Source organism: Cucurbita moschata, unplaced genomic scaffold, assembly GCF_002738365.1.
Source record: "Cucurbita moschata cultivar Rifu unplaced genomic scaffold, Cmos_1.0 Cmo_Scf00022, whole genome shotgun sequence".
In the NCBI taxonomy this organism is placed as follows: domain Eukaryota; kingdom Viridiplantae; phylum Streptophyta; class Magnoliopsida; order Cucurbitales; family Cucurbitaceae; genus Cucurbita; species Cucurbita moschata.
The window spans coordinates 1,503,319-1,517,764 of NW_019268538.1; the positions used below are offsets into that span (position 1 = coordinate 1,503,319).

Below are 14,446 nucleotides of genomic sequence, written 5' to 3' on the forward strand. Positions count from 1 at the left end.
ACGGAAATTGAAAAAACAAAGATGGAGAAGTCTCGAGGAAGTTTCGTAGTATAAAGTGGAAGAAGTCGCATTTCTCTTGCTGGATTCAATCAATTTCTTTCTGCCAAAAGCTTTTTTGTTCATTTGATTTAATATCCAACAATCTATCGCTCCACTTTCTTCGTGTTCTTCCTTGCGACCTTTTCTAATTTCGGTATGTTTTTCTTCTCCTTTTCGCTCGAATTCCAGTGGTTTGTTTTCAGTTACTTTTGATTTTACTGTTCTTGTTTGTGGGTTTCTTCGCTTTATTTTAGGTTTTTTGAGTTTTGGATTACTGAATTTGCTTGTTTATTTCAGTTCTCTTGTTTGTTCCTCTCTGAACTTGCTTTGAGAAGTGATTCGATTGTGTTTTTCTTCCATTTCAAGTAGGTTTTCAGGGTTGTATTTGCGTAGATTGAACCTCTGTGAATAATCGGTTGAGAGTTTTTGGATGTTTGTGGGTTTTTCACGGTGTTTGGACATTTGGATGAATGGGTATCTTGTTTGATTCTTTGAAATCCCATGTGATTGTTGATCGGTTTGATGTCTCATTGAGCAATTTAGATTTTGTTGTTGTTAACCTTTGGAATCTGTGGGCAGTCATACCATTTTTTTGGGGGTTTTTGGAAGGTTGCGTTGAATTTTACCATACTTTGGACTCTCTTACTTGAAGTTCTCTAACTTTTGTCCCCTTTTTTTCAGGAGTTCTCTCTAGAAATTCGGGTCAACTAAAGAAGTATTTGGACTTTATGCGTTTGCTTAGTTGATTTTCCATTATGACTTATCTGCAGGAGAAGATTGTGCGGTTAGTTTGATTCTTTTTTTTTTTTTTTTTTTTTGAGTTACAAAGTGATGATGGTAATGGGGATTGTTTTGTTGCAAAATAGGTTTTGTTGGATATGTCTTTGGTTGAATGAACTCTTAAGTTCTTAGATAGATGTTGTGAGATCCTACGTCGGTTGGAAAAGAGAATGAAGCATTATTTATAAGGGTGTGGAACCTCTCCTAGCAGACGCGTTTTAAAAACCTTGAGGGGAAGTCCGAAAGAGAAAGCCCAAAGAGGACAATATCTGCTAGTGATGGGTTTGGGGTATTACAAATAGTATCAGAGCCAGACACTAGGCGGTGTGCTGGCAAGGATGTTAGGCCCCTAAGAGGGGTGGATTGTGAGATCCCACATCGGTTGGAGAGGAAAACGAAACATTCCTTATAAAAGTGTGGAAAACAATCCCTACTAGACGTGTTGGTCAAAGTGGACAATATCTGCTAGCAGTGGGCTTGGACTTGGACTGTGTTCTATAGATTCAATACTTTCAAATGTGATGATTGGGTGAGGATCAGTGAAATTTGATGTATAGGCCTTTCTCTCAAACTAAAGTACTCTACTGTTATCTTAGATGTATTCTCTGTTTTTTTAATTAAATTGAAGGATAGGTTTATAAAACAATGGCTTCTGATAATGCCCTTTTGAATTCGAGCCTTCTAGTATAGTATTACTCGTTCATGTTTGCTCATAACTTTTATGCTTTTTCGTCCAGGTTTCCGGACCGGAGTTCAGATAAAACTTCAATGGGGTTATATTCTGCGGATAACACTTTAAATGTCGGAATAAATGGGACAAGAGCTGACTTAGTTTCAGAAAAGCCTCACAAAGAATTGGAAACTGGTTCTTACAGGATTAATAGAATTAAGAAATCCTTGAAATCATCTTCTTTCAATAAATTTATGTCCAAAAGTTTTGGAACACGAAGACAAGTACTTGATCCACAGGGGCCCTTTCTCCAGAAGTGGAATAAGATATTTGTGTTGTCTTGTGTGATTGCAGTCTCGTTGGATCCTTTGTTCTTTTATGTCCCTGTGATGGACGATGATCAGAAATGTCTTGGGTTGGATAAGAAGATGGAGATTACGGCTAGTGTGTTACGTTCATTCACCGACATATTTTATATATTACATATTGTTTTGCAATTTCGTACGGGATTTATTGCTCCTTCTTCTCGAGTATTTGGAAGAGGTGTTCTAGTTGAAGATGCTTGGGCAATAGCAAAGAGATATCTGTCGTCATACTTTTTGATCGACATTCTTGCAGTCCTCCCACTTCCACAAGTATGCCATTTTTCTCTCAGGGGTATTTTTGTTGGTCATGAGCATTGCTTTATTGACCTTCTATGGGTGATCCTGAATCTTTTGTGAATTTTAAGATATTCATTTGTGAACTCAACTTGCATGCCATTTCCTCCCCCTCCCCTTAATATTGTTGCAACAAAGGGGCCTGGGCTCTCCCACATACTATTTTTGGAAACTATCAAGCCCGAACTCTACATGTGAGATCCTACATTGGTTGGAGAGGAAAACGAAGCATTCCTTATAAGGGTGTGGAAACTTCACCCTAGTAGATGCGTTTTAAAACCATGAGGCTGACGGCGATACGTAACGGGCCAAAACGGACAAAATCTGCTTGCAGTGGACTTGGGCTGTTACAAATGGTATCAGAGCCAAACACTGTGTGCCAGCGAGGACGCTGGGCCCCCAAGGGGGGGTGAATCGTGAGATCCCACGTTGGTTGGAGAGGAGAACGAAGCATTCCTTTTAAGGGTGTGGAAACCTCTCCCTAGTAAACGTGTTTTAAAACCGTGAGGTTGACGGCAATACGTAACGGGCCAAAGCGGCAAAGCAAGTTAGTTCATATAGACGTGTTTTGGGACACAAATTTGTTAAATATAGACTGTGATGGATGATATCAATTTATCCATTTATAACTCTTTTATTGTCATTCATACAATATTTCATCTTTACAAACTAAATTTTGTTACTTATTTTCTTATTCCACATATAATTTCTGTAACTAGTCTCTACATCATTTTTTGTTTATCCAATTGGAATTCAATTTTGATTTTGGAAATTAACTTACAGAACTATGGCAGGTAGTGATCCTGATAATTGTTCCAAACATGAGAGGCTCGAGGTCGTTGAATACCAAGGACTTGCTGAAATTCATTGTTTTCTTCCAATACGTGCCTCGGTTTATTAGAATCTATCCTTTATATAAAGAAGTTACAAGAACATCTGTACTCACTGAAACTGCATGGGCTGGAGCTGCATTTAATCTCTTTCTTTACATGCTGGCAAGTCATGTGAGTTCGGTTTCTAATCTTTTTGTTTATTTATGTCATAACGTACGTTCGAGGGGGAAGAATGTCTGATTAATCATCTATGGGCTAGAAATTAGCATCCTTCTATATTTGTAGGCATATTACAAGCGTCATGAGATTTTATTGTTTTTGAGAATTCACTTATGTATGTCAAGTAGACTGGCTTGATCATTATCAATCACCTTTAAAGAATATCACTTGAAATTTATGGTGCTCACAAACGAGAACTACGAATGTAAAAAACGAGAACTACGAATGTAAATAGGTTCATGAGACCTTATCTTGTTACTCTTTACTTTCCTCCTTCGTTTCTGTTCCTTTGAAATCTTCACTTTGTTCAGAATGTAAAAACGAGAGGATGTTATTTGTGTTCTCAGGTCTTTGGAGCATTCTGGTACTTGTTTTCGATAGAACGGGAAACTACATGCTGGCAGCAGGCCTGTCACAATATCAGCTGTGATTCTAATACACTATATTGTGATGTGGCTGTCAATCTACGAAATAACTCGTTTTTAAACATTTCATGTCCGCTAGTGGATGGAGACGAAGTCAAACCTCCTTTTGATTTTGGGATATTTCTTGATGCTCTTAATTCTCGTGTTGTTGAGTCGATGAATTTTCCACAGAAGTTCTTTTACTGTTTCTGGTGGGGTCTGAGAAATCTAAGGTATGTGCACTGCTCATATTACAAATTTTCAGTATGTGCTCAGAGCTATAGTTAGCATATTTGTGATGATATGGTATCAGATTTGTAAGGAGAAGGAAAATAGAGTAATAGATATCCTAATCTTCTGAATTCCAAATTTGTTGCAACTTGATAATCATCCATATCTTGAAATGCAAATTCCAACTGCCAGTGGTTCAAATATTGAACTTGGATGCTATTTTCTGCATGTGACTATCGACGTCTAGAAAAGCGTCAGCCATTTGGCGATCATATGTCCACATATATTCCTTGATCTTCATACTCTCACCAAACTCAATTTGAATGAAAGTAAAACCAGAAAAGCTCTGCTTCATACTAGCCACAGCGACCGACGCTACTGCTTCCCCTGAGTTTATCATACTTGCATGGATATGGGGGGTTTTTTACTTTGTTTTTTTTCCTGGGCATTCATCTGATTAGAAGCTTATTTCAGTTGACATCTATTTTGAGCTTTTATATCTGATGTTAAAACGTTGTATGTTTCTGCACTTATTTTGATGCAGTTCCCTGGGTCAAAATCTCCAAACAAGCACATACGTATGGGAAATTTTGTTTGCTGTTTTCATCTCCATCTCTGGCTTAGTCCTGTTTTCATTTCTCATTGGGAACATGCAGGTTTGAAGTCTTTTCCTTGTCACTTATATGAACGCCAAATGGTTTTGCATATTAAAATGTGGACTATGAATATGTTCTCTTACAAAGAAAAAGAAAAAAAGAGTAGCATTCTTCTAATGCATTGCATACATGCTTTGCAAGTGACAAAGCCAGTTATGAAACTCTCAGCATTCCTCATTTTGACCTGCTTGAAACAGACATATTTGCAATCCACCACTACAAGATTGGAAGAAATGAGGGTTAGAAGGAGAGATGCAGAACAATGGATGTCCCACCGTTTACTCCCTGAGAGCCTCCGGGAGCGAATCAGGAGGTACGAACAGTACAAGTGGCAGGAAACTAGAGGGGTTGATGAAGAGAATCTGGTTCGAAATCTTCCGAAAGATCTCAGAAGGGACATAAAACGCCATCTCTGCTTGTCTCTGCTAATGAGGGTGAGGATCTCTCTGTTTTCTATATTCATAGTCTCATCAGACAAGTAAATGGTTCTCTTCTTGATTTCACCATTGTGCAAGACCAACTTTGGAAAATTCTTTTTCTTTGACGTTTCAGGTACCGATATTTGAAAAAATGGACGAACAACTGCTGGATGCTATGTGTGACCGTCTCAAGCCAGTACTATACACAGAGGAAAGTTATATCGTTCGGGAAGGAGACCCAGTCGATGAGATGATCTTCATAATGCGTGGCAAGTTATTGTCTGTAACTACAAATGGTGGAAGAACTGGTTTCTTTAATTCTGAACACCTCAAGGCAGGGGATTTCTGTGGAGAAGAGCTACTGACATGGGCTCTGGATCCACATTCCTCATCCAATCTACCAATTTCAACAAGAACTGTTCGAACTCTTTCAGAAGTTGAAGCATTTGCTTTGAAGGCAGATGACTTAAAGTTTGTAGCCTCACAGTTCCGTAGACTTCACAGCAAGCAGCTGCGGCACACTTTCAGGTTTTATTCACAGCAATGGAGGACATGGGCAGCGTGTTTTATACAAGCAGCGTGGCGTCGATACAGAAGAAAGAAACACGAACAGGCTCTGTTGGAAGAAGAGAACAGGTTAAAAGATGCATTGGCCAAAACAGGTGGGAGTTCTCCTAGTTTAGGTGCTACCATCTATGCATCCAGATTTGCAGCTAACATCCTAAGAACGATTCGACGCACAAGCTCACGCAAGGCCAGGATTCCCGAGAGAATACCGCCCATGTTGCTTCAGAAACCAGCAGAGCCCGACTTTACCTCTGAAGAGAATAGTTGATAGAGCAAAGGTATTCTTTGTATACAAAAGTGATGTCTATTCTATGCATTGGTTCTTATATTCCGTAATATGGGAATGAGAGAATGTTTCTGCCATGGTGTTTTGCCTAAACGCCATTGTGTCATTAATAGCTCGATTGATAGCAAAAGATTTCAACCTCAGGTCAGTTGGGCAGAATCCAAGCAATGGTCATTGCCTCAACTATAAGTTCATCTGGAACCCTCGTGCCTATCTATCGATCTTGTGCAGATGAGTTCGTCGAACTGGATTTGTGAATATATTGAACTGTATAATCATTCGTGTCTTATAGGTCGATGTTGTTATTAGTACGACGAAGTCTTTTTTTCTTTTAGAATTAATGTATCATGTTTTAAATTTTTAAAGAACTTCGCAGTTAATTGGAAACATGAGCAAACCAAAATTAATGGCTTTCCAAATTCTTGTATATATATCTGTCAAAACAAAAATGTTATTGAAGTCCTTAGCCCTTCTATAATTGCATTTGCTTCAAAGCTCTTAATCCGATAGCCCGAACGGATGGAAGATCCAACGGAGTCAAGAACCTCCCAGCCTACTCTCTCCTCTGCCCCGATAGCTGCTCCAAGATGCGTTCATGTTCGCTTTTTAGGTAATAATAATAATCTTAATCTTTTACATAGTTGTAAATGATATCACGTATGCCTTCTAATCGAATACCCAAAGTTCTAAAGTAGTTCCATGACACCATCCATTCACCAAAGAAGTGCACAAATCATATTATAAAAGCACTGCTTCAAATCACTCATAAGCAAGAAGAAACTCAATGAGATGTCATCAACAAGTTTGATCTCACAGAAGATATAGCTACTACCATTACAAGTCAATAATATAAATGTTTTCAGAATCAATGTTCAATCACTTTCATTATTTGTAAATACCAACCAAACAGGAAATGGGTAGACCTGGATGTCGCCTCCTCTACCGGAATCAGTCCTGTGCCGGGTCTGGAGAATCAACAAGCGCCTTCACCTCCCTCCTCAGAAACGATGGCAAAGCAAAAGCAGCAGAGTGTATCTGCCATTTTCAACAACAGTTCATATCAGTTCTATTTCTTTGAAGGAACTTATCCACATGATCTATGCTACAAGAGACTGGCTGGAGCAGTGTATAAATGTACCTCTGAATTGTAGAACTTGAGCTCTCTTTCATACTCGGCTGAGCTTTCTAGCTTCTCGATGGGATTGATAGGATTCTTAAAATCAACAGGTGGCCCTTCAGTTGAGCATAGCAGAAAACCTATCACACCACTGAAGAATACAAAACCCAGAATTGAGAAAGAGCAATAATCATCTGAAAATGGCAATATCAAGATGAATCCTTTAAAAGCAGTGTGCTACAAGTTATGGTGACCTTGGATAAGTTGGAACGCTGCCCCATGCATAATGAACAGACCCTTTGAAAATTTTACGGCAAATAGAGATCATATCTTGAATAAGATGTGTATGTAGCCACATACTTTCTGCCATGTTACAGAGAACACCACCAGGTTTCAATGCTTTTGCTATCGTCTCAAAGAATGGCTTCTCAACTAGCTCCTGAGCAGGTCCTAAAATAGCAACAACCTTATTTAAACTAGAGATACCACAGGAAATGGCTTTTGTGAGCATACAGTGACATGCACTTGTTATAAATGAGTTACATGAACTCGATATCATATAAACTACGAACATACCAACAGGGTCCGAGGAATCAACTATGATAGCATCGTATTTCTCTTTTGGTGCACGCCGTAGGAAATCAACAGCTGTAAAAATCACGACGCAGAGAGATAACATTGGGCATATAGCATAATAATCTCAATGGCAATCCAATTAATTGATATAAAAAAATATATAAAAGGAAAGATAAACTACATCAGGACATACCATCTCCAACGTGAAGGTGGACACGGGGATCCTCAAATCCTTTAGCTAACTCGGGAAAGAACTCCTTGGATACCTATAGGTAAAGAAACCAGGACAACAAGGTGATTAACTTGAGAGAAAACATAGTGAGTTTATCACAAAAGCGGATGTTACATATCATACATCAATGACCATCTTATCTATCTCACATATATCGATATGCTCTACAGAGTTGTGGCGAGCGACTTCCCTTAGAACTCCACCATCACCACCACCAACAACAAGAACCTGCAACGGATTTGATTGAACATACATAACTTAATCTTCAACAGCTGAAAGAAATCCATACGGCTAAACACAAAGACGTAATCTTAGTGTAAAATGATTTTGAAACAGATATAAAAACCCGTGACCTCGTCAAGCTAACTATTTTATGCAAACCCAAGATAGCAACGAACTCAGAGAACAAAATGATCAAAACAGATCAAACTGGATAGTTAATCGATCCCATATCAAGTCCAACTATATAAGTTTCACATTGGCAAGCAAGTCAAGATCGGAACCAATCAGATGCCAAAAGTAAGCTAACTCATAGTTACCAAACCACAATTCCAGTTGCTTGTTTTAAAATCAAAACTCTTAACAATAAAGAAATCATTCCATCATTCCTCATACTGATTGCACGAGAAAATGGAAGACTACAACTGTAAAGACGAAAGCACGTTGGTTTGAATATATGAAGTCACCGTTTTGGGAGATGGAATTGAACAGAGGGGCAGGTGAGTTATCATCTCCTGGTAGGCACACTCATCTTTCTCAGTTAACTGAACAATACCATCTAGAACAAGCACTTTCCCATATGAAGTGGACTGTCAATGAAAAATCGTGGTATTAGTTACCTCTACTTTATACTTCATTTAGGAAATCACAGAATGTTAAGCAAAAAAGGACAATACGAAACAGAAAACATACCTTGAAAACAACTACTTCTTGGTACTCTGACCTCCCTTGAAACAGTATAGACTCTACTTGCAGTGAGTGTGCTTCTCCTAAAAACAAACAGAAATATAAAGGCCATAATTGTCATGCTTGAGGTAGGAATGCAAAACTCATATTATCGTTGGTTAGAACATACAAGCAAGGATCAACTTAATATAAATAGATATCGATCCTTAATATTTGAATAACAAAAACTCTCTGAATCTTTGTCGTTAGTTTTTCATTAATTATCTAATGGAAATCGACTCGTTTCGTAGCCTGAAACTAGGCTTGCCATAAGTAGCTTCAAATACTTCTCACCTATAACACAGATATTTCCTCAAATGTTTTACATAAAATGAACAATGGCCAAAATAGTTTTCATGCAAAGTTCATCGGGCAAAGAAGAACGCCTAAAAGTTTAAGAACCAATACAGAATAAATATGAAAGTAGAGAATGTTCATCAGATAGGCAATATTATAAGCTATCAAAAGATAAAGAACAAGTAGAGAAGGCTACCAGGCCACATGGGATTGTTGAAGTAGACCATTTTGTTTCCCTTATCTGAATTTGGAAGATATTGAAACAAAAACATGTCAATGAAGGATCTGATCAGAACACGTGAATGGTAGAACCAAAATAGAAGGAAACAAGCATAGTTAATTACCAGAAGCAGACTGATGTTCTGAGAACCAGCCAGAAACAACAGTGGAATGGCACTTGGCATCAAGCTCAGGGGCTGAAGCCATGGCCTTTAAACAACAAGAAGGGATCTCCTTCTTTGGAACAATCCCATTACTCGCCTTCCCATCCATAGTCTTCTGGCATCCCAAACCTCTTCCTGCGTCGGCCTCCATAAATGATCCTTTTCTTCTCGAGCTCCAGTCTCTATAGATTCAAATTCATACATGAGAAAGAAACGATATACGAACTTTGTATGAAAGATTTGACACACTACAATAGTTTCCAGCAACCAACTAATTCTACAAAATCACTGTACTAATAGCAACAAAGAACGAAGAAAAAGATTGATCAAAAAGTAGGCCCAGAGGATGAGAAAATTTACCAGCTGATAATAAACCCAAGCCAAAACCAAAGCTAAAGGTCATAGTTTATACAAATCAACCTATTGTTGGAAAAAGGTAACTTCAATGAATTTTCTCTGAATGGAAACAAATAATAAAAACACGTAGATCATGGGATCAGGTCAATAAACGGTAATTAAGACCATTTTGATGAATCATATCATAAGAAAATTTGATTCTCCAAAATCCCTTATTAGCTTCCTTCAGATTCAATGTCGGAAATAGCCAAATATGTCAAGTATATTGAACCCTGTAGATTAAGACACTGTGTAAGGAATAGGACATGAAACACCCTTCCCTCGCTAATTCGCAGTCCCTTGGGCCCCAAACGTTGAAAAGAAAAACTATATTTAATGCGATATATATATTTCCAACGCTTTGATCGAAACAGAACAATATTAACCAACAATTTCTCAAACAAGATGGCTCGATGATTCAAAAACGAAAAAACGAACGGGAAAATCGTAAGACTAAGGATAAATCATTCTATAACCCGAAATTTCCAGTTTGAGTCCGAGAGATTGAAGGGCAAGGAGGACGAAAGTGAAAATGATAGCAGTATTTGAGCACGAACACAACATTAAACTCAACAATCGGAAGAACAAGAAGACAGAGAGAGAGAGAGAGAAGGGACGAATACCCACAATATGTATCCGTAATTAAACGACAAAAGAAATCCGAGGAAACAAACAGAATCCATCAAAATAGAAGAAAAATGCATTTAAGCAACAATCAAACCAAACTCAGAGCGAAGCCATGGATTACAGAGCAAGAACAATCAAAGCAGAGTCAAAAAGGGTTAACGACAGAGAGATTACCAGGCGTTAATTTCTGGAAATGGGAACTTCCAACTTCTGTGAAAGACGCAAACAAGCAAGAAAGAGACGCAAAAACAATTCTCTCATACACAAACACACTCAATCTCTTCGTTTCACTCCTCTCTCTCTCTCTCTCTCTCTCTGTATGCTCTGGTTTCCGATTCTCGTTGAAGTATGATGAAAATTGGGATTTGGGGCATTACATTTATATATAGAAAATTGAAAGAAAGATCATGAATCTCGATTAGGTGGGCGGATCAGAAATCGTGCCGCGACCCGACGAGGACGAACCTGTATTTTGCACGCGATCAATGTTGAAAAAATTGAAAGTCAGGACCCCATCTCAAAGATTCTCGAGCCACAAAACTCCTCCATTCCAGACCTTTCATGTCACACAAAATTTGGACATTAACATTTCGCCATAACTTTTAGGCAACAATAATTAATAATATCTAAATTATTGTTATTTAAATTTCTTTTTCAAAATAAGTTCTACCAATAATAAAAATATTAAATGTTAATTAAAAAAATTAAATGCACGATTAAATAATTAATATAGAGGAAGAACTAAGGAATTAAATTAAAAATCATTTGGAAAATGTAATTTTATGATTTATTGTTATTTTAATTCGATTATTATTCGTAAAAATTAAATATGTTTATACCATAAATAATTTATGACTTTCATGTTACCTCTACAAAAATCATCAAATCGACCTGAACGAAATTACTGCAAGGGCATGTATGACGTATGCACCATTTAAAGGCCCACCCTAATCTCGACCATGGCTCTTTATTCAGGGAGAAGATTTAGGCTTCGAACCAATTTCCTTCTTCTCTTTGCTTCGTGCTCGGTCTTGTATATTTTCTCGAGTTTCTCCTTTACCATCAAAATTATTTATACCAAATAAAAAATGGATAATTATAAAGATGAGAATAAATTCTCCTCAAAAGTTGAAACAAAAATAATTTATATTGGAAAATCGCTGGAATAAATTAAAATGATTCCTTTAAATATTAAAGTAGAATTAATACTATAAAGTTAAATATTATTTCCGAAAAGTCTTTTCTCGAGCATCAAAACTATCTTTATTGGTAGACATTTTTTTCCATTTAAATATAGTTATCTAATTTCCACACATTTATTATCCGACATTTTATTTGAGATATTTTATTTTTATACATCTTTTAACCTTTAATCTAGCCCAGAAAAGATCTCTAATTAAATTATTATATTTTAGACCACAAAAATAAAAAAGAAAAACCATTGAGAATTAATTAACATAATATCTGAATTAAAAAAAAATTATAACATCTTTAATCTCAATTAATACAAAGTTTAATGGTGCATTTGAAAATTAATAAAGATAAGACAAAAGCAAACTTTTAAACTAAATAAATTATTTTTTACAAATCATTTTAAATTTTAAAAATGGTTTCTTAAATAAATATTCAGATTACTTTTTTTTTTAATATTTCCAAGCCTTTAATTTAATTAAATTTACTTGTTTTCATTTTATATTCTTCCTATCAAATTACTATATAGCCCCTGTGAAAGTATAATAATAATAAATTAGCGTAAAGTCATTATATAAAGTTGATTAAACGTCGCCATGGAATATTTTGTAATGTCACGTCTTACATAAAAATGTAAAAGAATAAAATTTATCGTTAAGAAAATAAATAATTGACAAATTTTTTTTTGTTGATATATGTGATATATATTTTCGATACGTGCATGTTTGATATTTTAGTCGGGACAATCGAATCAGCCCAACTCATTCATGCCTCTACTTTAAGATAATTATTTAAAAAAAAAAAAGTCTTCGTCATTTGTTTAGCAATATGTTGTGTCTCGTGAATGTTTAATATTTGAGTTTTATGAAATTTTAGTTTATCGATGTGACATGCATTGCAAATGAATATAACTTTCAAATATTTAAAAATATGAACAATTCGACGAACCAACTCAATTCAACCCGAAGCTTTTGAGTTGAGTCACAAACCCTATTTGGCTATATATATCACATCAAAATTATGGGACGAGTAAATACATACTAAATTTAAGTACGTCAAATAACTATAGAACAAAAAAAAAAAAAAATATATATATATATATATATATATATATATTATTAGACGCTAAATCAAAACTTTACAAATTTATTAAATAGTTTTAAAGTTTGAGAAGCTTTTATAATATAGCAATTTAATTAGAGATATAAAATGTGAGATATACACGTGGCATAATATGAAGCATGTGGATTTTCAAAATAAGAAAAAAAAAACCGTCATTAATTATTAATAATTGGTGAGTGGACTCGTTCAAGACCCGTCATTTCCTTCTCTACCTAACATTTGTGGGCCCCTTTTTATTTTTCGCATTTTAAAATTATATATTAATTTTAAATTATTTTATTTGGATTTGGACTTTTGAAGTGAATTATTGTCTGATGAAGAGTTGAATTATTCTGCAAATTTTAATTTATATTTTAGCGTTTAAAATAATTATTAGTCAAAAGATACGACCAAATTGAACCACGACACAGGAATGAAATATTTTTTAGTTAGGTCAATTATATTTAAATTTGGAAGTTTTTATTTATTTATTTATTTATTATTAAAAAACTTGCAATACATTTCTTTTTATTCTTGATTTGATTTTCCTTAAAATTTTCAATTAATAATTTCATAAATTTTAATTAAAATATTAAACCATGAGTCTAAATCAAGAAAAGTTTAGAATTTTAATTGATAATTATTAATTTTCTCAACCTAATTTTGAGAAGTTGAAGGGTATAAATGACTTTTCACTCTATAATTTTACTTATAAATTAAGTTGTTAAATAATACTATTATTGGTTGTTAGAAGGGGGCCAAGTGGCATTCTAACAACCATGGAATTAGGAAAAGGTTGTTTAGGGGCAAAAAGGGAATAACATAAAACATTCCAAAATATAATAAAAAGACATCATCTTGAATTATGTCATAAAAGTTCATAAACATAATTATTACCTTTAATTAAAGGTTGACGTGACAATAGATTATAGTATGATTATCTGAATATGGTTAAAAAAAGACGTTTTCAATTTGATATCGAATACTATGATGCCAAACAAGCTCCATCAAACTTCAACATCATGTGAGCATATTAAAAGAGAACAAATTTAAATTATAAAAAAAAAAGGTTTCAAAACTTTATTTTATTTTGTTTAAAAAAAAAAAAAAATAACGAAATTCATAGGACGAAATAATATTTTAAGCTGAATTAAAAAAAAAAACAAAAAATTACTAGAGCCCGGAATGGGCACTAAATATGTTACAGAGATAGTAAAGGGTTTCCGCACGAAAAACATTAGCTACAGGCGACGAAGCTTTGCGACTATGTCATTCTTGACAAAGCAACTCGACCGATAGGGAGAGGAGCAAAGTTATATATATATATATATTCCAATCTCACGTGATTTATAAGGAAGCAAAAGAACATTATATTCAAACTTGGAACTAAAAAAATATTAGTCATTTTCAATCGTCCAAGCATCCTAAAAGCCAACCAAGCACTTCATTCTCAACCCAGCCATCTCGTAGTCATTTTCAATCAAGCTTCAATCATTCTCAGCCCATTTGCCATCAACTTATCTCACCGTCGATTTTGCATAAACTCCCCATTTGATAACTTATCTTGCAATCCTCATTCTCTGATACGTATTCCTAAAGTAAGAGGAAAAGGATGGAATATCACATCTCTGTTCATCAGCATGATTCACTCTCCCCCATTTTAATTGAACTTCAAACTTAGAATTAATACTCCATTAGTATTGTCACTGTTTTTTTGAAAATGTATAGCTATGTTTCAGTTTTGTGAGTGTTGATTTTTTTTAGTTCCACTGTTTTGTTGGATTTGGTAGTTTTGATGATGGGTTAAATGTTCTTCTA

The 14,446-nt window shown here is 35.2% G+C and overlaps 2 protein-coding genes across 6 annotated transcripts; one reads left to right on the plus strand and one right to left on the minus strand.

The window, feature by feature from the left end:
* The first annotated feature begins 13 nt into the window (after positions 1 to 13).
* Positions 14 to 6,189, plus strand: LOC111459342 (cyclic nucleotide-gated ion channel 1). 2 transcript variants are annotated; one of them, XM_023102202.1, is made up of 8 exons: positions 14 to 193; positions 721 to 823; positions 1,557 to 2,124; positions 2,943 to 3,152; positions 3,548 to 3,837; positions 4,380 to 4,491; positions 4,689 to 4,925; positions 5,044 to 6,189. In XM_023102202.1, exons 2-8 carry the CDS (start codon positions 795 to 797, stop codon positions 5,743 to 5,745), a joined length of 2,148 nt encoding a protein of 715 aa, XP_022957970.1. In that variant the 5' UTR covers positions 14 to 193; positions 721 to 794; the 3' UTR covers positions 5,746 to 6,189. The 2 variants fall into 2 exon arrangements, with proteins under 2 accessions (XP_022957970.1, XP_022957971.1); XM_023102203.1 differs by lacking the exons at positions 14 to 193; positions 721 to 823 and having other exon boundaries at positions 2,040 to 2,124; positions 2,932 to 3,152.
* A 286-nt stretch (positions 6,190 to 6,475) lies between these two features.
* On the minus strand, positions 6,476 to 11,334 carry LOC111459343 (spermine synthase-like). Of its 4 annotated transcripts, XM_023102206.1 has the most exons (12): positions 11,204 to 11,334; positions 10,802 to 10,892; positions 9,275 to 9,495; positions 9,127 to 9,177; positions 8,601 to 8,677; positions 8,375 to 8,497; positions 7,812 to 7,916; positions 7,650 to 7,722; positions 7,457 to 7,528; positions 7,135 to 7,330; positions 6,902 to 7,031; positions 6,476 to 6,798 (listed from the first exon to the last, which is right to left on the minus strand). In XM_023102206.1, the coding sequence occupies exons 3-12, from the start codon at positions 9,462 to 9,464 to the stop codon at positions 6,712 to 6,714; spliced, it is 1,104 nt and encodes a 367-aa protein (XP_022957974.1). In that variant the 5' UTR covers positions 9,465 to 9,495; positions 10,802 to 10,892; positions 11,204 to 11,334; the 3' UTR covers positions 6,476 to 6,711. The 4 variants fall into 4 exon arrangements, with proteins under 4 accessions (XP_022957974.1, XP_022957972.1, XP_022957976.1 ...); XM_023102204.1 differs by lacking the exons at positions 10,802 to 10,892; positions 11,204 to 11,334 and adding an exon at positions 10,511 to 10,792; XM_023102208.1 differs by lacking the exons at positions 10,802 to 10,892; positions 11,204 to 11,334 and adding an exon at positions 10,511 to 10,791 and having other exon boundaries at positions 9,127 to 9,171.
* Positions 11,335 to 14,446: the final 3,112 nt, after the last annotated feature.

What these genes read in the sequence shown, in the direction of transcription:
- LOC111459342 (XM_023102202.1), top strand. Translation starts at nt 795, where the DNA reads ATGACTTATCTGCAGGAGAAGATTGTGCG. An exon ending in TGGGGTCTGAGAAATCTAAG is followed by an intron (nt 3,838 to 4,379) that starts GTATGTGCACTG and finishes ATTTTGATGCAG; the next exon opens with TTCCCTGGGTCAAAATCTCC. An exon ending in GCTTGTCTCTGCTAATGAGG is followed by an intron (nt 4,926 to 5,043) that starts GTGAGGATCTCT and finishes TTGACGTTTCAG; the next exon opens with GTACCGATATTTGAAAAAAT.
- LOC111459343 (XM_023102206.1), bottom strand. Translation starts at nt 9,464, where the DNA reads ATGGAGGCCGACGCAGGAAGAGGTTTGGGATGCCAGAAGACTATGGAT. An exon ending in CAACAATCCCATGTGGCCTG is followed by an intron (nt 8,678 to 9,126) that starts GTAGCCTTCTCT and finishes GTTTGTTTTTAG; the next exon opens with GAGAAGCACACTCACTGCAA. An exon ending in TGATTCCTCGGACCCTGTTG is followed by an intron (nt 7,331 to 7,456) that starts GTATGTTCGTAG and finishes TTGCTATTTTAG; the next exon opens with GACCTGCTCAGGAGCTAGTT.